This window comes from Cibotium barometz, chromosome 61, assembly GCF_041138505.1.
Source record: "Cibotium barometz isolate CiBa-2024 chromosome 61, ASM4113850v1, whole genome shotgun sequence".
In the NCBI taxonomy this organism is placed as follows: Eukaryota; Viridiplantae; Streptophyta; class Polypodiopsida; order Cyatheales; family Cibotiaceae; genus Cibotium; species Cibotium barometz.
The window spans coordinates 34,987,496-35,012,122 of NC_141106.1; the positions used below are offsets into that span (position 1 = coordinate 34,987,496).

The 24,627-nt window shown below is 43.5% G+C and overlaps 1 protein-coding gene across 1 annotated transcript; it reads left to right on the forward strand.

Annotated features, from left to right (window-relative positions):
* Positions 1 to 1,801: 1,801 nt before the first annotated feature.
* LOC147604833 (uncharacterized) lies at positions 1,802 to 19,596 on the forward strand. The gene is made up of 8 exons (XM_086794969.1): positions 1,802 to 3,039; positions 3,265 to 4,864; positions 16,669 to 16,741; positions 16,898 to 16,998; positions 17,098 to 17,163; positions 18,699 to 18,788; positions 18,880 to 19,056; positions 19,253 to 19,596. The coding sequence occupies exons 1-8, from the start codon at positions 2,423 to 2,425 to the stop codon at positions 19,289 to 19,291; spliced, it is 2,763 nt and encodes a 920-aa protein (XP_086651095.1). The 5' UTR covers positions 1,802 to 2,422; the 3' UTR covers positions 19,292 to 19,596.
* The last annotated feature ends 5,031 nt before the right edge of the window (positions 19,597 to 24,627 follow it).

The window sequence follows — 24,627 nt, forward strand, 5'->3', positions numbered from 1 at the left end:
AATCACGTGAAATATTTAAGACAACAAGAAAGTTTTATAACTTAAATGTTCAAAATCTAGTGTGCATGTTGTAAGTAGGTTTTAATGCACTGTAAAGGTGAAACAATAGATCTTTATTTGAAGACAGCATAAAAAATGCTACTTATAAGGAATAGGTAAGAAGTACTAACTCTTGGAAGGGAAGGTGAGCTTTTATTTACTAACTCTTGGAAGGGAAGGTGAGCTTTTATTACAAAAAAAGGAGAACACATGCATGTACTATGTATTATGATAATTTGTACTTAAATACAAGGCATACAATAAAGTGACTTGGCAACATAAGACGTCTCTCTCTCTCTCTCTCTCTCTATATATATATATATATATATATGGAATTTCAAAATTATAGCTTCATTTTGTCTCATTTTTTAAAATAAAAAAGCCTTTGCACGTCAATGTGTCATGGTATGCTTTCACTCATGGCTTTTCATGTTTAAGGGATCAAGACAATTTAGTGTCCCTGTCGAAGCAACAATAGTACAAGGTCTTTTAAAAGGTGGGCGTGTGGGGTAGACTAAAGATGTTAAGAAAAGAGTGTTCTTTTGGAGGTTAACACATGAACATTTGAACAAGGCTCATAGTTGTCAATACTTACGAGCTTGAAACAAGTGAAAATAGAAGGTAAAAAATTTGAGAAAACAATTGACAAGCCCGAAGACACGATTGGCTAACAACTTACATGTACAATGCAATGGGTTGACATGAGGGTCTACACTCGTATATGGACTAAAAAGAGAGAGTGGGGTCTCTCTTGTGCCACAAGACCTCCAATTCATAATTGTGGAGGTGTCATCATAAAGAAGTCCTTTTGTAAAGCACGAAGTTCTTGATGTCTCTAGGCACCACCCACGATAGAAAGCTTTACACAGGCTTTGTGCTAATGTGATGTAAATATGCACCTATCTTTTAAAGTACAACTCTTGCGCAAAGAAATAGCTTATAATACATGATCAATGAACCTACTCTTGAAGGACCCAAAACCTCAATTCATTTTCCGAAGCACCACCCTCATTGCTACAAAAGGACCAATAAGATAGTGTTCATTGGATTATAGGCCTAAATATTTGATAAGAAGATATTCAAAGATGTTTATACAAAAGCCATAGGTCCAGTTTAGTTGGCGGTGAGCCATACACTAAAATTTGTGAAGGTGTTCACACAAAGCATTGGCAAGATCATCTTAGTTTTGACACCCACACCAATCAATGAATGGGCGTGGCCCAATTTGGTTAGGGTGTTTCACTAAACATGGTGGGTTTTGGGTTCAAACCTTGCCAAGCTCTGTCTTTGTGCAAAATTCTTGAGATGGCCTTAGCTCCAGCCAAGGAGGTTGAGGATGGAAGGAATTTTATTTTGTTGGAAGTGCAACGAATGACATTTCGCCACGTGAGCGCTCTGTGTTGTTTGAACGTGGCCATACATAACTTTCCCACATCACAGTTAGTTGTGAGAATAATTCTTCAGCGAGCTACATTCTCTCTCTCAAACTCGTGGAGGAAGGTGCACGATGGAGGAAGAAACTCGTGGGAATGTGAATTTCTTTTCTCACATCATTAGATTCGACAGGGTAGAGTTAACCAAGGCTAGTTAGTATATATATATATATATTAGCCTAGACCACCCTAACAAATTATGTCACAAAATGTCAGGTATACTAGATAAGGCGAATAGGAGAAAAATGGACCGGCCTGACCTGCGAATAGGCCATTGTTTTTGGGTCGGGAGCGGGAAATAATAATTTGTGGCGAGGAAAGAATATAGAAATACACGTGGTGCGCAGCCGTAGGGCATGGGGCCAAAATTACGTATTTTTTATTTTATTATTTTTATTGGAACTCTTCCATCGTTCCAGCTCAGTGTGTTTACTCACTGAGATCGAAGTCTCTCTCTGGTGTCTGCAAGGGCGGCCATAGCAGCTTCAACGCCAAAAACTCTAGCTCGCCATCGCTGTATCGAAGTTCCTTATTCCGATGCTATCTGTACACAAGTTTCTTTTAAACCCTAATTTAGCCTGTTCCCTCTGCTTCATTGAAACCCCAGTACTGCCTGTCCTTCTGGCTTGCCATTGTTTTTCACCAAGACCAGTGCTTCATCGAAAACTTCACGTTTCGCCATATCTGTGAGCATCGCAACCCTAGCATGGTTAGCTTGCCTTTTCTGCTGTTTGTCTCTCCTTGTATGTAATTTCGAGCTGCCAAGGGCATGAATCCAGCGTCAATGAGCCGTCTCTGGAAGAAAGCAAGGGTAGCTTGGAAGCTCGTGTGATGAGTCCATCGCCTTCAATGACTCGCGTGGCTTGGGAATTTTCAGACCATGCATCGTCCATCCTCAGGAACGGCATCTACCTCCTCTCATTTCTTTAGCAGAGCTTGCTGCTACCGCTATGGCGGATTTTCCAAACATGCTGCACAGGGATCACAGCTCCGGACCGTACAGCAAGCTGCCTCCCATGCATTCGCCAAGGATCGAAGGAGCGGGGATCCTCCACAGCTGTGGAGTTTCGCCTTCTTCAATCAGCAAAGGCATAGAGGAGCCACCTGGAGCAGGTTCTTCACCAGCAGTGGAATATGATGATGTCTTTGGAGGCCCGCCTAAGTTTGCTACATTGATATTTGCATCACAGTCAGGGCCATTACCATCAGCAATGCTTGACAGAACAACTGCTAGGATTCCATCATTCAGATCTTCATCGCTGCCTGTGTTTGAGCTCCCGGTCTTTGGGGATGATGTCTTTGGCAGTGGCAGCAGTGGTACATACGATCAAAGGTCTGTGTCTGCTGCATACAAGGACATATTCATAGAAGAAGGACAAATGCCTGATGTTTTCCCGGCTTCCAGTTTGTATGGCAACTCTCTTACTGGCATCTCCAGGTCGAAAGCGAGCTCTCGCTCCAGCTCTCGGCGCATGAGCCCTGTCCATCCTGCTGCTGCATTTCCTGGCCAGCCTGGACAGGATGAAATCCCAGTTGCAATGAGCTCGGCAGCCTTTCTCAAGCCCAGGTAGCCTATCAGTTCCCAATACCCTTATCTGCTGCAATCTTCATGCTTGATTGGAGCCTGGAGCCTTGTTTTGCATTTGGATTTATCCAATCAATGAGTCATATTAGAATGGGTCAAATAAATGACGAGTTCTAGTGGAGTGCTGCTTGTAGTTAGTAGTTGAGTGGTGAATTTGAGACATGGTTATGTTACTTACTGTTTGAATCAACTGCTGCTTTAGAACAGGCCAGGTTCTGGGAAGTTCACAAGGCGGTGTTCATTCTCTTCATTTTCTTCCTTCGACGAAAGGGGAGGAAAGCCTGTGGACAATCCCCTCATGGTTTTAAGAAGTGATCCCATTACATCAAGCCTACCCTCCTCACCCCCACATGCAGGTCCTTGGGGCCATTTGAAGAGAACCATGGGATCTAATGGCATCAACAGTGTACGAGCACCCACAAGCGTAGAAGTTGATGATGTATTTGGTGGTTTTCCTCAGAGATGTTACTCTCAGCCATTGTCAGCTGTCCAATCTGATGCCAAGGATGCATCAAATGCATTAGAAACTTACGCTGCAGGGGCATTGGAAAAACCATACTTGAAGAGTTTTGTAACAGGAAACAAGGCTCACAATAGTTCCTCCACAGCCCATAACTCTGACTCTTATGAAAGTATACATCACACACTTTCCAATTCTTCCTCTTCGAATGATGAGCGAGGACTGCATGATGATTTTATCGAGATCAGAATGGATAGAAGGAACGATTCTTTAGTTTCAGACAATGCTGGAAAAGCTTCGTTTACAGTCAATAATTCGAGTCTCTCACGTCAGCCCTCACATAAACCACCACCAGCTAGGCCCCCACCTACACCTGTAGCTCAACTAAAATTCAAGTCATGGAAGGATTGGGCTTCTGAGTTTCCTGCCAGCCATTCAGCTAGCATATCGCTGTCAGGCTGGACTCGCAATTCAGTTCTGGATGCAATGGCAGCAGCAACAGTAGCTTCTACAGTTTCTGCTGAAAATGAACAACTTAAGGATAGAGATGCTGTATCTGGATATCTCAAGGGCTACGTGGAAAAGCTTCCTGGCAAACAATCTGATAAGAACTTGTCAGCACAGCAATACCCTGGGAAATCATTTGAAGTTTCAGCTGCCAGAAGTAAGGTAAAAGCCAAGTCTGCAGAGGAGACTGTTGAAATGGAAGAGAGGGAGTTGCAGGCTCTGTTGGCCAAAGCTTGGAAGATCAACGGAAACAGAGAGAGAGAGAAAAATGTTGTTAAGCAATCACAAGAAGTACCCAAAATATCAGAGGTAAAAGAGCATGAACCACACTGGAAGGAACGGAGAAAGCATTTGAGTAGGCAATCCAAGGCATCTCAGCCTCAACAAAGCATGCAAGTGGACTTGGAGGACAGACGTGCTGATTTACACTGGGAAGAATGGAGAAAATATGCAAGCAGAGAAAGGAAGGAAGTGACGAGGGATGGCAGCATGACTGATAAATCTGCTACAAAGTTCCCCAATGTCAATGGTGAAGTCCTGGTCCAGGACAGGGTTAGAAGCGTTGCAGGAGTGAATGTCACATCTGAAGCTGAAAAATTTCTTGACACAGAGGAAATAATGAAGGTAGTTACAGAGAAAGTGTCCACAAACTGTTTTGTGTCATCTACTGGAGTGTTAGCTGATGGATGGGCTGGTATAGATCCTAAAGAAAGACCGAGCAAAGCAGTTTCTGGAGCACATGGAAATGCTGAATTCCTTATTAAGGAGCAAGCTTCGGGAAGATCCAGTGATCTAGACGGGGTTGCAAGTGTCCAGAACTCAGCGAATGGATCATCACAGGTAAGCTTTAGCCTTTAAACAAGAGAAGAGTTTTTGACCTATTGGCTGTTTTTTAGAGTAGTTGTAAGCTTTTCTCGACAGATATTTTGATTTGTGCTTTTTTGGTCTTAAAGCTTTTACCAAACCGGTTTCATTCTCTCAGGTTGGCTCCATGCGTAAGCAGAATCTAAGTCAAGATCCAAGATCATCATTGTAAATATAGCATGTTTTGGCAATATACAATAGATTAAGTCTATAAGTCCTTCATGGTTAGCTTTTATAACATGAGTGCTTAACTTAATGGATATTAACACAACAACACAGACTAAGTGGTAGATTAACATAAATCTCCCTATGCGGAAACGTGAATGAAAGCATGCTATAGACAAGATAGATGTAGACCTAATCTATGTCAGAATACGCAGCGGAGATGATGACCAAATCTGGGAACACGAGCAAAAATGCAGGCAGAAAAAACAGCACAAGAGAGAGAGAGATGTAGGCATGTAACTCTGCTCTATATACACAAGAAGATCCCGAGAAATGATACAATCAGTGGTATGGGGGTGGGGGCCTATTTATATGCCCCCACAAGTGTAGTCGGCTTGCTGAAAAAGGCTCCACGACTGCATATGCAGTTGGCCAGCAGCATGCATCCAGTCGGCCAGCTCTGAGGCGTCCACGACTGATCAAGTACCGTCGGCCAGCTCCAATACACATATCAGATGTAGTCGGCCAGCATATAGATCCTCCTGCCAACTCAGGGATGCCTCCCAAGCCACAGAAAAATGGGAAAAAATAGGGGAAAAATACGGGGAGTGAGGAAAAATGATAAAACACTTGATAAGGGCGGGCACACCCACAACAAAGGCCCTGGTGTATAAATCTAGACAGGAGATGACTTCTAACACCCCCTCTCAGCTCCTGGCTGTGAAACCAACCACAGGGAGCTGGGGTGCCGCCCGAGCAAGTCCTGAGAGAGCGACTTCGCGAAGAGGTCCACCGTACTGTCCTCCGTCGAACAGAACTCCAGCAAGATGTCATCAGCAAACGATTTGTTCACGAACAAAGTGCCTCAGGATGACCATGTGTTCCTCCAGTGGAAACCCAAACCTGCAATGTAACCTCTTGCTGCTCCGTGAAATTGCTCCTGGGCCATAAGTAGATCTCCTCGTGTCCGGATCTCCTCCCCAAACCGAGTCACTCCAACCGTGGAGTCGGACTCCATCCAACAATCCCCCTCCTGTGTACAAGAGTCCCTGATCCTTCGCATGCCGTAGAAACCACAGGAAACGCAATCCTGCCTCCCAAAGAGACATCTGCAACCATGAGCTCAACTGCCTCATCAGGAAGCTCCCGTCCAATCATCAACCAGATCAATGAACCATACAGCTTCTGAGTCACAGAGACATCACACTGCTCACAAGGATCAACACCTGTTACGGTGCACAAATAAGTCCTGGAAACCTGATGAAACCTGTCAACCACCCCCTCTGAATCCGGAACCACAAAGCCTGGAGAAACCACCTCTATCTGCAAGTAATCACCTGTCACCTGCCTGGCTTTCCGAAAGGTCCCCGTGGAAAGAACATCCTCATCTACTGGAGGTTCTATGTTCCGAACACGACGAGACATCAGAGCATAAGTGACCTGTTCAGCTTCCTCTGACTCACGAACACAAGAACTACCAACATCAGTACTGGAAAGTTCCTGCCAACTGCTACCATCTACTGGTAAGCTAACCACCATCTGGTCCCAGAAAGCCTGTACCAGCAGCATATCCACCCTTGAGTAGCCATTACCAGATTGCCACTCATCACAAACCTGAGGACCTTGGAGAGAGAGTGCTGAAAGCCTGTAAACTCCATTCTCCACTTGGTCTATTGCTTTGTCCCGGAGAGCAACAAAATGCTCATCAAACTCCACCCGTACGCCAGTCTTGCAAACCTGATGCACTGACAACAAATGAAAACCAAGTGCCGGAACATACAACACCTGGGAGGAATGCTTCCCCCCTCTGCCATCGGGAACTATCTCCATCCTGCCCTCACTGTGAATTGGGATAGTGGACGTATCCCCAGTAAGAATATGACCAGAAAGCCTGCAGAGATCCTGTAAACCGGAACGGGAAGGAGTCATGTGCCTGGAAGCACCACTGTCGAGAATCCACTCCCGAGTATCCATTGCGGAGAGTCCTCCAATCTCCTCCCTGCCTGAAGAAAATGCAGCATCGGTGTCCATCACCTCCAGGTGCACAAAAGCCGGAGTCTTCATGATTTTTGCTGAGGAATCTTCACCCTTCTCGGTCTTCCGCTTGGGACACTGCCTCCAGTAGTGGCCTTTCTCGCCACAATCATTATAGGTCCTCTTCTCTGCCTTCAGTTTCTCGCGGTCAGCGTCGGACTTCTTCTCAGAAGACTTCTCCGATGAAGCCTTCCCTTTGCCCGAGTTACGGCCTTTCGACCGTTGGCCAGTAAAGGCCTCCGAACCTCCACCCTGAGGAGGGTTCGTGAATCGTTCCTCCTGGTCCAGGACCATGGGCACGAGCTCCTCCCACGTGATGGTGCTGAGCCTGCCACTGGTAATCAAAGAGGAGTAAAATGCTGAGTACGAAGAGGGCAAGTGTGACAGCAACGTGATGGCCATGTCCTCTGACGATATCTCCTTCCCAGCCTGGAGAACTTCCTGCTGAAGAGCCTGCAGCTTGTTAATATGCTCCCGCATCGTCGGCGACTTTGCAGGGCTCATAACCCGCATCTATACTTCCAAGGAAATCCTCTTCATGGGCGATACCCTGTTGTAAAGTGAGGCCAAATGCTGCCATATACCTCTGGCCAGCGTCATATGCTTTACATGATTGATTACCTGCGGTGTGCAGTTGAGGAAAATAAACGAACGGACCCTGGCGTTGACACGATCCCATATCTGTGTCTGGGCCTCCCGGTCCTTTCGGGTTGACGGTAACTCCCCTTCCTCTACTTCCGGTCGTGGAATACCAACAATGACGAAATCAGCGAGGTCGTAAGACTCCAGAACAGATTCCATCATAACCTTCCATATGCCGTAGTTGCTCCCGTCCAACTGACGGTCCACCGGGAACGTGGGGAGTGTCGGGATCTTCACATGTCTCTCGGCCATCTCAAACAGATCTGCCATAGCGGGGATGTACTCTGAAAAGGGTGGGTGGGTGAGAACAAAGAAGAACTAAAACCTGCAAGTGGCTGTCCAGCAAATCAGCCCGCCTTCCTCTTGCTTCTCCTCTTCCCGATCAGCCCAAAACAGTCCACCAATCAGCCACAAAACAGTCCCCCTCTTGCTCAGAAAAACGCCCAAGATCTGTCTAGAGCTGTCACGTGCACACCAGTCAGGTGTACAGTGACATGGCATCATCATTAGCATCATCAGGAATCATTAGGCATTTAATCATGATTTATTCAGGCATTTTATGGGCATTTTACATCAGCCGACCAGTATTTATACTATTTTATGGTATTAAATACCCAGTCGTGGACATTCAGTAGCTGGCCGACTGCATTAATGCTGGCCGACCAGCAGCCCTCGTGCATATAAATAGAAGAGCTCCTCCATTCAGCACGACAAGCTCATCATTCAAGCATTCAGCAGTGTGTTCTCCAACGCATCTCCTCCAGGAAGCATTGGGAGCAGCATAACCAGCCCACGCATCAGCATATCAGTAACGCATCATCATCAGCATTCATCTTCAGCAAACGCAGCCACATTCAGCTCAGTTCAGCCCATCAGTTCTGCGTTTCATCATCAGGTCAGCATTCAGCATCTGTTCCAAAGCCTCCCTTCAGCGTTTCCTTCCCAGGAAACAAGGGAAAGATAGTGGACAGCAGTTCATTCAGTTCATTCAGCATATTCAGCATATAGGCAGCATATTCAGTAGTATAGATCCATTTGGATCTCATTGTAACCGCATTCCTCATATAATATAGCTGCATTGCATTGACACCAATTTGTCTCTCTCTTAAACATCATTAAGTGCAGTTTAGTTAGACTAAGGTTGTGATTACTACGGTCATAAGCTCTCTTATGTCACATTGGTATCAGAGCGTTACAGGGTAACCAGCCTTAGAGCATGTTCATTCCATCAGTCATTCAGTCAGACATCATTTTTATCGCTTCCGCACAGTTAAACCCAGTTCTCAAAATTTTGCAAGCCACCCTTAGGGATTTTCCCTCAGGTCTGCATCAGTAACCCATTCATCTGCATTCTTGCACAGCATCTAGGGTTGCACACGGCTTGCATAGCAGACATCTTAGCAGTCATCATAACAGACATCTTAGCAGTCAGTCTTGCATACATGTTGCCCATGAACTCTCAGGGAAGAATGACATCCATCATCAAAGGAGGACATAATCGAGGGAGGGTGTTGGAAGGTTGGCGATTTCGAGCGTGTGATCTATGGCTAGAAGGTGCCTTGGATTATCCCATAAGTGGAAGCATGGGAAGTTGAAGAGCCATATATAGGCTAGAGTGGCACCTTGTCATAATCATCTCCTCCGGCCGGTGTTTTGGGAGGCAGCTCACCGAGAGATGGGAGCCCGGTGGAGGGATGCTGCAGTGCCTGTTGGGGGTGTTCGTGGAGCTCGATGGTGATGCGTCTCCTACGTGCGTTAGTCTTTCGCTGCGCATTCTGACATCCTTGGACCCATAAGTCAATCTTTTTTTTTTCCGGGAAAAAGATCCTTCTATTAGTTAAAGAAAAAATAGCCACAAAGGGCTAGATACAACCACGAAGGGCTAAATACAAACTTGCTCATTTAAGGGCAGGAATCGAATGATCATAAGGGGAAGAGACGCTTCTCCTCCGGTTGGCTGCTCTGTGAGGAGAAGGCTATCTCATACAGGGGGAGGGGGAGGGGGGGGGGGAACAATGACACAGGTGGTCTGTAATGCCAAATGGGGTCATTGTCTCTATCGGTGTGTCACGTGCATCCCGCACTTGAATGCCACGTCGACATTTCTGTACAGAAGGTGTAGGACCTGGGAGCCCAGTCCGGGACGAGTTAGCCAGGGATCCATCCCAGTTGTCCGAGGTCAGGTGTGCATTGTCGTGCAAAGGAGTCCAAGGTCAGGTGTGCATTGTCCTGCACTTGAAACAGTGCCAGTCCGCGCTGTGAGTCCCCCTCTGGAATGATGACAGTGATTGTGTATTTGGTATGGTACCAGATGCCAAATCATTGTGTAGTTAGTTAGGGTTTGCTTTTAGAACAAGGGGCCAGCCCATAGGGCTACCCCGGGTCTTTGTGTGGGCATGGGGATAGTGTGAAACCACCCCCATGAGGGCCAGAGGCCGTGGCTGAACCCACCAGCCATGGAAGGGCTGTAGGACAGCCCTAGGGGCATGCCAGGAGCAGCCGACAGTTCATGCAGCATTTATATGGTTGTAGGGCAAGTATGGGGCAGCCCATAGAGGCTGCCTAGCCCCCAAACTGATTGCAAAACAGTGCCCAGCCCCTTGTTTTCAGGCGCCTAGTGTCCAGCCATCAAGGGAAATGATGCGCAGATTTTATGTGATTTATTCAGCATTTAATGCTGATTTAATCAGCATTTAATGCTGATTTTATAGTCGTGGACAGAATTTATGCTGGCCGCATGGAATACGAACTGGTTGACTGCTGGTTATAGGTAGTATAAATAGGTGAGAGCTCAAGTCATTATGTTATCTCATCATTCACCAAGTGCTCAAGCAAACCAGGGCTAGGACAACCAAGAAGTTGCTAAAGCAAAGGGGTGGAGGACTGCAGGTCAAGGGCAGAGATTTCTCAGCCAAGAAAGGTCAAGATTACTGTATTTTCTTTTCAGATTTACATCATTCTAATAAAGCAAATACACCATCCGTGGTGGGGGCCCTACAGAGGGTATTTGGGACCCAATACTGTCCTCTCCATCTCTCCCTCTCTCTCTCTCTCTCTCTATTTTTTTGCACATCTTCATGCAATTTTGTGCGTTAATTCGGTCGCGAAAAGAGTGCTGATTTCTGAGCATTGAAGTTACCGATCTTCTCCGAAGCTTCCGCATGCTACAGTGGTATCAGAGCCTACTTCAAGTGCAAAGATTCAGCAAAGAAACCACAATTTTTTCTTGCGCGTGTGGTTGGTTTTTAGATGCCGGTGGACTACCCCTTTCGGAGTGACTCCTGTCCCTCGAAGGATGGTTGGTTTTCAGCCTCCGGAAGTCTCCCACCTACATAGTGGATGGTCAGATTGAAGGAAGTGCGTTTTCCTGCTATGGCGAGCTGCGACGACGAGAGAGACCAAGAACCATGGGACCAGAGTGCACCAGGCAGCCCAGCTAGGGCACCAGGTTTGAGTGTTGCAGAGATGTTCCAGCAAATGATGCGAGCAGTCGCGCAGACCAGACGACCAAGTTGGAAGAGCAGAAGGCGCAGATTGAGGCTCTAGAGGAACGTACCCGTTCTCCAGCGTCGCGTTTTCCATCTCCTCCTCCCTCTCCTTCCGTATCCCAGATTCTAGATCCTCGACACAGGGACCCTCTTGCGGGATCACCACCGCAGCCGAGCTCTTTGCTTGAGTTGCAGATGCGTGCATTGGAGATCTGACAATGTGAAGACGAAGCCATGCGACGCGTGGAACACGAGCGTTACCTAGCAGCTTTGGACGGTAGATTGACACTGGCGGTGCTCTCGAATCATTTTTCCAAGAAAATGAACTTCAGTAAGTATAATGGTAAACTCGATCCCACAACTCTCTATTCATGGTTGCATTAGTTTGAAGCTTACTTTGCTGCAGTTAGAAAGACAGATACTGACAGAGTGATCTTAGCCAGTTGGCACTTGGAAGGTGAGGCCATTGCTTGGTGGACTCAGTGGGCTCATGCCCACACTAGATTAGGTATGGCAGCTTATGTGTGGGACGAGTTTGTCCGCGACCTTAAGTAGCGGTTTCTACCGCCCCACTACCTTGAGCAACTCGAAGACGAGTTCAGGGGAGCGCGTCAGAACGCCCAACCAGTCCTTCAGTTTGCCAATAGAATTTTGACTTCATGTTTGCAATTAGGCTTATTTGATTCGGACAAGAAAGGATAGTTTTGTATGGCCTTGACACGCAAATCCAATGGGAGGTGCGTATATTTAGGCCAACCACCTTCGAAGACACACTCTCGCTTGCGCAGAGTGTAGAAATGAAGCACAATGGTGGCAAGCCCAAGACTTCCTAGCCTGCTACTCCCAAGGCTGCCGCCTTGGGGGGAAAAGGCCAGAACCAGACAGGGTCTTCCCTAGGACAGAGCCCGGATGCCTCTGGCTCCAAGAACTCGAACAATGCGTCTAAGCTTACTCCAGACTAGAAAGCGGAGGCAGGCAAGACATGTGGCAAGTTGAGTGCCGAGGAGCTTTCTCAGTACAAGAAGGAGGGTAGATGTTTCTTTTGTCATACAAAACGACATACTTCTCGGGAGTGTTCTAAGAAGCCTCCAAAGCTCGCCGCTGTTGCCTCCACAGCATCCGTGTGGTGAGCACAGCTCCCACACAGACCCCAGTGGCTGTCCCTAGTTCTTCAAACCCCGGTGCTTCAGTTGGAGCAATTATTAGCCGGGAGCTCGAATATAAGCAGAAGGGCGCCCATGACCAGGAGTATGAGCGCAATGAATTGCTCAAGTCCTTTGGTTACATAGGTGGCTAGAGAGTCGTTGTCTTGTTTGATAGCGGCAACACGGAGGATGTGGCCACGGAACAGGCCGCTAGGCGTGCCCGTTTTGACCTGACTTTGGTGGGCAAACAGGTTGAGGGTTTTAGCATAGGCATGACAAAACGAGCGTCAAGTATGAAGCTCTAGGTGCTAAGTTAGTTATTCAGGGCATAGAATTTGTGCGTGATTTTATGGTTGCCTATCTTGTAGGAGCAGACATAATTTTGGGTATTCAATGGTTTCACAAGTTTCTTCCAGATGTCAAGTGGGACAAGCACATATTCCAGATCAATCGAAATGTGTCAAACGCCCCAGTGACCATTAAGTGTGAGCCAGGAATTCCGAACTTTCCGCTCATAAGCCACTTGCAGGCTAAACAAGCAGTCAGGAAAGGCGCACAGTGTGCGATGATATACATCCAGACAACCCAGACGTGGCCAGTGCTTCCGAGAAGTACTCGGCTCTCCATGAAAAGTTCCAGAAGATTTTTTCTTCAGGATAGCCTCCCTCCCCAGCTCTCCCCATCCAGATTGGAGGACCACAAGATTGACCTCCTCCCAGGCTCGGAATCCCCGAGCAGGTTTTCGTATCGCCTTTCCAAGGCAATGGAATCGGAGTTGGACCGCTAACTCCAAGAATTGTTGCAATCTGGCTTAATCTGTCCCAGCGTGTCGCCAATTGTAGCAGCACCGATCTTATTTGTCAAGAAAGATGGGTCTTTCTGTTTGTGTGTCGATTATCGTTCACTCAATAAGCTGAGTATCAAGAGCAGATTCTTGATGCCTCGAATAGATTATATTCTCGAGAGGCTGAATGGAGGAAAGGTGTTCTCGAAACTTGATTTAAACAGTGGGTACCACCAAGTGCGGATTGTGGAGGGGGACATCCCCAAGACAGCCTTCCGTACGGAACGGGCCCACTATGAATTTGTGGTCATGCCATTTGGCTTGACGAACGTCCCAGTTACATTTAACTGCATGATGATGTGCGTTTTCCGGGATTTGATTGGAAAGTGTGTATTCATATTTTTGGACGACATACTGGTATTTTCAGCTACGGTTGAGCAGCATGACATTGATGTGGAGAAAGTCCTTAAGTTGCTGGAAAGCAAGGAGCTCTATGTCAATGAAAAGAAGTCGGAATTTTATCTGTTCCAGGTGCATTACTTGGATACATAATTAGTGCTGAAGGCATTCGACTTGATCTGGCTAAAGTGACCGAGATTGTCAATTGGGAAGTACCTCAGATAGTCTATGACATCAGATCCTTTGTGGGTATATGCCAGGCATACTCCATCCACATAGACAAGTTTTTTGATCTCTCGGCGGATCTCACCGATCTGCTAAAGGGTGTGAAGACAAGAAGGTAAAAGATTCGAATGACTCCTCGAGCGTTGGAGGCATTCAAGAACCTCAAGGTGGCTTTATCAGAAGCGCCTTGTTTAGCACTTGCCTCGTGGGACGAGTCATTTCAGGTGATCACTGGTGCGAGTAACATTGCAATTGGCGGTGTGTTACAACAGAATAGTCATCCAGTACATGTCTCGTAAGTTACTGTCCGCAGAGAAAAATTACTTAGTCTACGATCGTGAACTCCTAGCAATTATACAGGCCTTGAAACATTGGAAACATTTTTTGTATGGCCGTGACTTTGAGGTTCGCACTGACCATCAGGCATTACGCTGGATTCAGACAATGCCAAGTGCAGAGTGGAGTGATCAACAATATCGCTGGAGCCAGTTATTCCAGCAATTCGGTGGTATGATTTGAGTACCTTCCAAGAAAGGCCAATCCAGTGGCCGATGCTTTGAGCAGGAAGGGACAAGTGACTTTGATTCAGACCACTAGACTCGATCTTGTTGGTACAGGACTAGATGACATGAAGCGCACGTACACAGATTCTGAGGAATTCGGTACACAGTGGGAACGGGCATTGGATGCCACAGGATTATGCCACTTTGTGATACGCGATGGTTGGCTTTTCTACAAAGGTCAACTGTGTGTCATGAAGTCATTCAGGACAGCTCTTCTCCATGATGGCCATGATGCCATTACTGGTGGTTATAGGGGCATGAATTCGACTCTGAAGAAATTAGAACGGCAATATTATTGGCCGAAGATGAGGCGAGATGTGTTTACATATGTACAACAATGTGATATTTGTCAAAAGGTGAAAACTCCTCGTGGAAAGGAAATAGGGTTGTTACAGCCCTTGCCAATTCCGGAGGGTCCTTTCCAAGATATTTCAATAGACTTTGTCACGAATCTGCTTTTCCCAGTCCGAGTAAGCGTAATACACAGTGCTTAACTATTGTTGATAGATTTAGCAAATTTGTTATGCTTATTCCTTGTAGGGCCAATGTGACCGCCGAGGATGTTGCCCAGATGTTCATTCGGCATTGGTACCCGATTGGCGGGATTCCTAGGACCATAGTGTCAGACCGAGATGCCAAGTTTACTAGTCATTTTGGAGGGCAGTGTTTGATAACTTTGATACTAAATTGAATTTTTCCAGTGCATTCCACCCACAGACGGACGGCCAGATAGAGATATACAACCAGTTGGTCTTTGATGTGCTGAAGTGTTATGTCCACGATCAGCAAGGTAAGTGGGAATCTTATTTGCCTTTAGTTCAAGCTGTTTTGAATGATTCTTTTTCTTCAGCTATTGGCAAGACTCCATATGAGGCAGCGTTTGGAAGACCTTTCCAGTCGTTGTTGACCAGGACGGTAAAGAGTCTCTCTCTTCTTTGCCTTGCTTCTTCTTCATGTTGTTCCCTTCTTTGCCTTGCTTCTTCTTCAGGTTGTTTCCTTCGGTGATCTTGGTCTTCACATGCTTGTTGGTAAATCTTTGCCCTTTCTTGGGATGCCCGGTCGAACATTGCCCAACTAGCTTCACTTTGCCTTTTCATCCAAGCAAAAATATCCTCTATGGTTTCCATGAAGAAACGCTTGCTGTTTTTTTTTGCTATAATCAGTCCCAAAACCCTAAACCTAGGCTTCCACATGCATCCTAGACACCCTAGAACAATGCTAGATTGAAATATAGACTTTCTAGTACTATACTATGCTGACAATGAGCAAAAAGCTGATGCAAAAAGGTTGATTTAATGCCAAAATGCAAACCCTAATTTGCTGATTTACATGTAAACCTTAGCATTGATGCAAAACTTTTCCTTGGAACGACCTCGACATGCTCTGATACCAATGTTGCATGACTACTATGCGGAAGTGTGCTTAATGATGATTAACGCAAAGCAATAAAGATTAATGATTTAGAGTCTGTCTTTTATTGTTTTAGTCTTTTGGCTTTTCCCCTCCCAAAGGGGCCAGCCATGGAAATACCACTTTTGTTCTCAGCAGATTACAATGTTTCCATTGGGGCTGCTGTGTAGCACAACACATTTAGGGCAAGATAGCATTTTTTTGTTCATTCATGGCTACTCCCATACTGGTTTCATCACATTGGGGCTATAGGCTCAAAAAGTCACATGGGCCTTACTTTGCGCCATGGAGAGGACTTGGCGTAATGTGATGTGTCTCAATATTGCATGACAAGTCCCCTTGATACTGTGGCACTTCTCCATGCGGCAGGACTCAAGGTGGGAGATGATCAGGTAAACATTTCTTCCTATTTTTAATAGCTGTCTTTCTGATTGGCACAATAGCTGGCATGCTGTAGGGATACCACTGAGGGGGACCTCTATTCCCCTGACTGACACTGTCAGCACCATATAGACGGATCCTAGCCACATACTCCATGTTCATTGAGATCTCCTACAGGGCAATTTGGGAGCTATGTAGGAATGGAGAGCAGTTTCAATGCATGTTTGGAGCCAGGGTCGTTTGTTTGACTAGAGCCCTCAATGAGCTTAGATGGTGTTATAGCTCCCTGCTCCCCCTTTTACCCTCAATACACATTATTCAAGCTTAGAAAAGGGTCAGTTTCTTCTTTTAAGTTAACAAAGAAACATTTACTCTAGGTGCGAGCTGTGGTCTTGTGGGTGAGCTCCTTTTTTTTAAGGGAACCTTTTCTGTTGATATATTCAAGGTGTGGCGAGATGTATTCTAGAATATCTAATAATATGGTCATAGTAAGTAGGGCTGTTTGTGAAGACTACTGTTTTTTTATGGATTCCTTATTTTGCAGGAGTTTGTACGGTACAATGAGGGGAGTGAAATATCTCTCAATGTAGGGATGGAGGATACAGAGTGCTTTTTAGGTTGGTTACCTGCTTTGTGAACATATGGATTCTCGATTTACTTTGTTCTGCCGCCATTTACAGTTTCCTGCTTCATGTGTGCCCAAGTGAAGAGTTTTTTCTTCTTGTCCATTTCTAGTTCAAGCACCGAGTACACATCTCTATTGTTTTTAACAGGTCTTGCCTCTTCTCTGGATGGGTTTCAAGAGATAGAAGGAGAATCCCTAGAACGCAGGAAATCAAGATGGGAGCGCCATGTGCGAGCTAGAGAGCGTGCGGTAGGACACGTTTGGTTAATTTTTTTGCAATTTAGTGCATAGAATGGAGTTGAAAGCTGCATTCCAGTGCAACTATCTTGGCTCAATTTGTTCTTGCAGGCAAAAGCTTTGGAGGAGATGCAACAAAGGGATGCAGAAGTACAGCGCCAGCAGGAAGAGAAGCAAGTAAATTTTCAAACTTATCAGCTTGTGAAGGCCATTCTATTTCAACTACTTCAATTCAGCTTTTGAGATGTCAGATTTGGGCCTCTTGCATATCATTATTTTGGGCATTCAGTTTAAGCAATGTGATGGAGATATTGCTTTGTGGTAGACAATGCCAGAGATAAGCTAAAGTTTAGATGCTGCAAATACGAGACTATCTTCTGATTATGAGCTTAAGTGCAACCTAATATCCTAATCATGATTTGGATTCACGGAGTAATGCTTGCAGCTTGCTCTGTTAAAGGTACTGTCCTATATAGTTTGTGTAGTGTCCTTTGAATTGAGGTTGGGTTAGGTGTTCTTTGGCTTGTCATCAGCGAGGATGTGTCCAAAGATTCAACTGAATGAAATTCAGGCCTCGTCAAGGCTCCCTCTCCTTGCTTTCAATCCCTGCGGCTAAGCTGATGGTGGGTCTTCAGAGGGGTGTCACCCATAAAATTGTGGACAATGTTTCTACGTTGTGTACAACCCACCATTGAACTCCCTCCTCTCTTTGTAAAACCACAGTTTGGACTGCAAGAATACCCTCTTTAGAGAGATGCAGCTCTCTCAATCTCTTTGAATCCCTTTGAAGGGCCTATGTATGTAGAGCACAAGTATACGCCCTCCCCTTCTGCTACCATGTTCACCTTCACAGAGATGTCGATTTTGAAATATTCTCTTTCATAGACCCAAAACCCCAAGGAGGCTCCAACCATGCTTATTATCCTGAGGACCTAATCATAATTATGCCTGAAGCCCAGATATCATTAAGGATGTAGAGTTCTCCTTCCCATAAGAATTTATATATCTGAGAACCAATCCTAAATGAGCAGAGCTGCCTCTAAATTTCAGACAGCAAATGCAGTCTTTCAAAGAAAAAAGAAGACAAAGCTATGCTGAGGGTGTGGCTTTACCGTATACCCATGTTGCATGAAGGGGAGGGAATGAAGCTACTGAGGCACTAGTAAAAGGTGCAGTTGGACTAGCTAAATGCTGGCTGGCCATCTTGATTTACTGCCTTGCATGGGCTTCCAGGCTGGCTGTCTTGGCTTGAGCTCTTTGTCATGCAGCATGCTTCTTTCTGAACGTCCTGGCTGCTCTGAATGCTTTGTTGAGCCTTCCCATGTGCCAACATGAATTTCTTTACATTCCATAGTTGGATTTCTTCATTATGGATCTTCTATATCGGCTGATCTACTCGACTTCCTTAATGCCTTGAAAACATTCATGAAAATTATCTTGCTTCGCATCCACTAATGTACTGATGGTCTTATGGGTCCAAACCTGGTGGATTTGGAATTTAGAAAAGAATGCTCTCTGGCGGTGATGAACGGTTGGAGACTCTACCTTTTGATGAGAGGGACTCCTTGGTTAGCATCGTGGAGACTTTTTTAAATGGCTAAATAGCAAAGCTTCTACCATATAGGGGACCATGTCAAGGTTGAAGCACAAGCTTTTAGTTGATTAGACTGTTTCTTGTATGTGAAATCTAACACCAATTTTCGTCCTTACAGCAATTGGCAGAGACTTCAGATCGGCAAATAAAACGCTGGGCAGCAGGAAAAGAGGGGAATTTACGTGCACTGCTTTCCAACCTTCAACATGTGGGTTTTGGATGTGACAGCGTGTGTTGGGTCGAATTCTATTTTGCTCTCAGAGGTGGGTTTTCTGAATGCTTTTGTTGCTGCTCCACAGGTGCTCTGGTCAGAGAGTGGATGGCAACCCATTCCTTTGACAGATCTGATAGAGGGACCTGATGTCAAAAAAGCTTATAGGAAAGCAACACTGTTTGTTCATCCAGATAAGGTGCAGCAGAAGGGGGCGACAATACAGCAGAAATATACTGCGGAGAGGGTATTTGACATTCTTCAGGTATAATGGCCTCTTGCATTGTTATAATTTCTTATGGCTGACGTGTCAAAAAGATGGAAGGTGAAGTTGCCTACCCCCTTGTGAGGATTCTGCTCTTAGCTGATGTGTTAAAAAGATGGACGGTTGTGTGTGTGTGTGTGTGTGCTCGCATTGGTGGGTGTCATACGGATTTCTTATGCACTGCTGCTTTTCACAGGAAGCTTGGAAGACATTCAACATGCAAGAACTCTTTTGAGAGCGGGGAAGCTTTCGAAATTAATGTTTAGAACATTTTTACAGGTCCAAGTTCTTTTGGAGCTTCAGCAAATTCTTCTTTTCTAATTGTATTATGGGTGATGCAATCTGACAATAGCCCACAATTGCATAGGAAGGTGGTAGGCATTAGGCTTATCTGAAATTTTTTGGTTCAAAAGGCTTCTCCCATGCAGAGACGTTGTATTATTGTTTCATGAAAGGGGTGTTTCAGAGTTAAAAAAAAAAAGGTGTACATAGACTTGGAGTCAGTTCCATTTTGGTCAATCAATTCTGAGCTTTAAGAAATCCCGCATATCAAGATTTTGAAGCTTGGATTTATTCCAATAGAATACAGCTCTTTGTTCCAAATTTGATAGGGCCTCTATGTAAACGACCTTCACCCCCAAAATCCTACATTTTTCATGCATATGACATCAAAAGCATTTTGAAAATGCACTCCACCAAATTCCAACACTGACACTCCACGCATCTTTGACCTTGGCAGAAGAGAGCCGATGTACTAGAGTAACTGCTCACGTACAGTAGTGGATAACATGAGATGGTCCTTGGGACTCAATTGTCTTGGGTTAGTTTTGGATGGGTAAAGTAGAGCAATGGCAGAAGCTTTGTTGTAGAAAGATCCTTGGTGGGTAGTGGGGAGCAATGGCAGGAGCTTCGTGCTAATGGTAGAAGTGTTGTTTTAGAAAGACCCTTGGTGGGTGGGAGTTACGGCTCCCTGTGGTAGTTGGGTGGTGGAGAAATTCGTCTCTTTTGTTATAGTTGGAGGATTAGCTATTTGTAGAGCACCTCTGTTTTCTCTTGTTCTCCCTTGTTTAGAGCTATTCTCTCTAAGCATGATTAGCATTTGATTATAAAAAAAAAAGTTTAAATTGGGTGAATTTATCAAAGTCGTCCCTCATGAGATGTTGCTATTAACACAGGTGAAATGTTGGTAGAGGGGTTGGACACCTGTAACTCTCAAGAATGGTGTAAAAAGATTTAAGATTTGTCATCACAAATGTTGTGATAAGAAATTTGTGATTTGTCTTTATGCTCTTTTTTGGGTGGGAGCAATTTTCATATAGTAAGGCTGTGATAAGTTCCAATATTTGTGATTGAATGTGGGAAGAAGCCATGGTTATTTTTCTTTGTGCTCTAATTTTCGAGCTAAAGCAATGTGTAGTAAAAGAAGGCAGACTGATAAGATGACAGGTTTTCTATGAGGAAATGAAAGGACGTGTTATATTTATTATGCTTCTTTAGCCCTAATGGTGCAAGTGTTCAAGCATAGATGTAAAAGTGATGCTCAAATTTAATTGAGAATTTAATCTTATGTTTGGATAAATCAATGCCCATTTGGTTGAGTTCACATTAGCTTTGTAAGTTTGTGGTGAAATGTCATTTTTTATCGATGCCCATTTGGTTGAGTTCACATTAGCTTTGTAAGTTTGTGGTGAAACGTCATTTTTTAATCTTTTTATAAAGAGGTATGGATCAAAGGGTGTAAACTATGTTTGTCCTTTTGATTTATGAATGCTTCATTTAATATTCTGCATAGTCTTTCATCTATAATACACAAAAGACACATAATAAAGGTACATAGATACATTATTCCTTGAAAAATTAATATCATTTCAAGGCTCAAATACTCTCATTGCTTTAATGCTTTTCATTAGGAATTACTATTAATAAGGCTAGCAACTTTGTTAGAAAAAGTGCCTTCACCCTAAAAACACACAACAATCTTGACAGATATGTGGCAAAATGTTCTTTTTTGCTCGATGTGTTATCTATCTATCTATTAACCATGGATAGCTAAAGCACAATGAGAGGAGAGAAAAAAGAAATCTTGGATTTTAAAAAAAATAAGACAAAAAAATCTCTTCCATTGACCCTTTGTATTCGTTTGACCCTTTGTATTCAAAAAGAAATCTTGGATTTCTAAAAAATAAGAGGAAAAAATCCCTTCCATTGACTCTTTGTATTCCGATTGACCTTTTGTATTTCGACTTCCATTCTTGTGTTTTGCTTCTTAATGTACATATCATAACAATGCGCGGGTTGAGTACTAGTTAATTATTATGGAATATGCTATAATCTCCTTTTATCTTGTGCAAGCATTAATTATTATGGAATATAGCACGTTTTGGATCTCCTTTTATCTCGTGCAAGTATTAATTATTATGGAATATGCTATATTCTATTTTGGATCTCCTTTTATCTTGTGCAAGCTGGGCCCTACTACATGTCGTCGCCTTCCTTGTTTCCTCTCGAATGCTCTGGGGATGCTTGCGCATGTTGCCTTGTGTGTTTTGCTAGCACATGCTTTTCTTCTAGGTTGTTCTTGAATTCAATAATTATTCTAGGAATAGCTTTATAAGGTGATTAAGTTGAAAATAATAAAGCTAATCGACAGGGTTGACTTTATGTTAAGTTATGAAGGAAGGGTGGTAGAGGAAATCAAGGGTTTGTTTCTAATACCCAATTTTGTTTGTTTTTTCCAGTAATTAATTGATTGTGCTACGGATATTATTAGTGTAGAGTAGACAAGACTAAAGATTAGTTTTGAGTCTTGATTCATGTAATAAAGTGCATCACATCAAGAGCTCCAAGCTTGACTTTTGAATTCTAAAATTTGTGTATTTCAATACCAAGTAGTTTTAGAGTGGTGTGGGGAAGATTTGGATGGACTTGACCTTGTAGCATGTAGGAAGTATAGTTTTATTTTCTCAAGTTTAATTTGTGTCTCGATTTTCCATGTACTTCCTCTCCCAAAAAAATTCAAGGCCAAAAAATGTGATGTGCCTTTTTTGGGAGTGTACATCATGTTAACATACATATTCAAGATAGTGAAATACGTATTGTGTAAGTCCTTTGCTTGTGTATGTTTTTGTATTTGAACACGAAAAAGTTTCTTCATTACTTTAGCTCTTACCATTAGGAATCATGTATGTCATTTATTTAATGTTTATTGTATGCCAATGTTTAGGTTGTCTAGTTTGAGTTTTTTGGAGACAAAAAGCTTTGCATTCCACTAATGTGCTATAAATACATATAACCACATTTCCATGTGGTAGGAAAGGTGCCAGCCTCCTCTCCAAAAAATGTCAAGACAAGAATGTTCTCTTCTTTGGGATATATTTATGTTGATCACAACATAATAGTAGAAAAGAATACTCATGTAATTCAATTCCTAGTTGCACATTCTAATTACAAATTCTCTTCTTTGGGATATATTTATGTTGATCACAACATAATAGTAGAAAAGAATACTCATGTAATTCAATTCCTAGTTGCACATTCTAATTACAAATTTATGCAACTCCAAAGTCAGTTGTTCATATTATTGAGATCGACAAAAATATGGAAGAAATTTCGAGGCACGTTGAGTCCCAATGCAGGCAAGGTTTTGCAAGGTAAAGAACCTCTTCATCATACCCTACAATAAGTGTAATTCACGATACTAGCGTTTGTATTAAGAGTTTGTGATACACTTCTTGTGCTTGTGAAATTGCTTATGTAAGCAAGCCACATTTAGTATACATCTCGACCAAGGTGCTAGTAGCAAAGACCTGTATTTCTAACCCTTTAATAGCAATCTCAACATGTATTTCTTGACCCTTGTTGCATGTGGCACCTATGTTGCTACAAGCTTTTAAGCTATAAATAAGCGTGATAGCATTCATACAAATATCCCTATGTCCGCACCTCTTCAAAACCTTTGAGAGCTTCTTCTCCATATCCATGTTCCACAAAATTATATCTTTCTAACAGCTCTTTTGTTAACCCCTATGTAGGTTAACATGGTATCACTTACTTGACCTACCGCCGTAAGGTACTTTTCCATCTTACTCACTCAAACCGACATTTATATTTTGTATGAAAAAGTATGAACATATAAAGCAACCTTACCTTGTTCCTAGGAAAGTATAAGAACTTCATATACATACTTGCTTAAGACTAGTAATAGAGACCGGACCATTTTCAAGTTTAGGCGACCTAGTGTGAAAACTAGCTACTTGTATATGTGTCATTTTTTATAATAAACAATACCCAATCATTCCCTTGTAATAGAATACTTGTTAGCTCTTCTCTTCTCTACTCTTTCTTGCTTGCATATTATACGCTAGATGGATGCTTGCTTAAGTAGATTTGTAGGTTTGAGAAGGACCATCTCTATTTGCCTCCATCTAGGCAAAGAGAGCTCTCCCTTCACCCCATCGGCAAAGGAGCATTCCGGGGTGACAACGGAGTGAGGACGTGATGGACAGAGCTAGCACACCCATATACAAAAGTCACAGTCAACTCTAAGGCAAGGTCAAATGACACATGCTTCGACAAGACTAATGTAAGCTCTTGACTTGAGTATATTTGGTGCCATTGCCAAAGACTAGCCTAGAACTTGCTTCATTCATCCGTCCATTCCAAACTATTGGGATCACCCAATATTACTCGGTGTTATTAGGAGGTCACATAAACATAAACATACGGTTTTAGAGCCTTGGATATGTTAGCTTTGTTGCTTTTGATTTTGATTTGATTTTTTTTTGCATTAGAACATTCTATTTACATATCTTGGAAGAAAACAACCCTGGTTTCTTGGTGATTTGTATAATTTTAGAGCCCAAAAGGCTTAGATTTCATTGCATTGAGCCAAGAAATAGCTTGGTAATTGTGATTAGGAGAACATAAGCTTTAAACTTTAGTAGGTGTGAATTAGAGTAGGATATGCAATTTTTGTCCATGCATTTTATTTTTTTCTAGATTTTGTTTGAATTGGAAGCATACCAATCCAATAAAAAATAATTAAAAAAAACACTTAATTACTTGCATAAATAACTAAAATTAAGACTCTTAATCACATCTCATCAAATTCAAAAAATCTCATTAAACTCCAAAAATAAAGCAAAATGAGCTCTCATGTTAGGAGATGCGAGCCCATAGTCTTGTGAGTAAAGACATGAGTCAACATGTGAGCCTGGAGACGTGGATGAGACAAGACACGTGAGCACTGGTTCTGACAATAACTGCATCACCATTACAACTAGTTGTCAAAATTGCTATGGTGCGAAAGTGTTCTTCATCAGACCTATATCATTATGTATTTCAAAAAGCGCTTGCTTTCCAAAAAGATAATTTCAAAAAGCGCTTGCTTTCCAAAAAGATAATTTCAAAAAGTGCTTGCTTTCCAAAAAGCGCATTCCTCTCATTCATTTCTTCCAATGTATGCAAAAAGCCCCATCAAGAAATGCTCCTACAAGCTGAATTGAAGCCTCCAAGCTCACAAGGTAATTAATCACAATTTTTGGGCACTAATCTTATCACTAAGATATAATT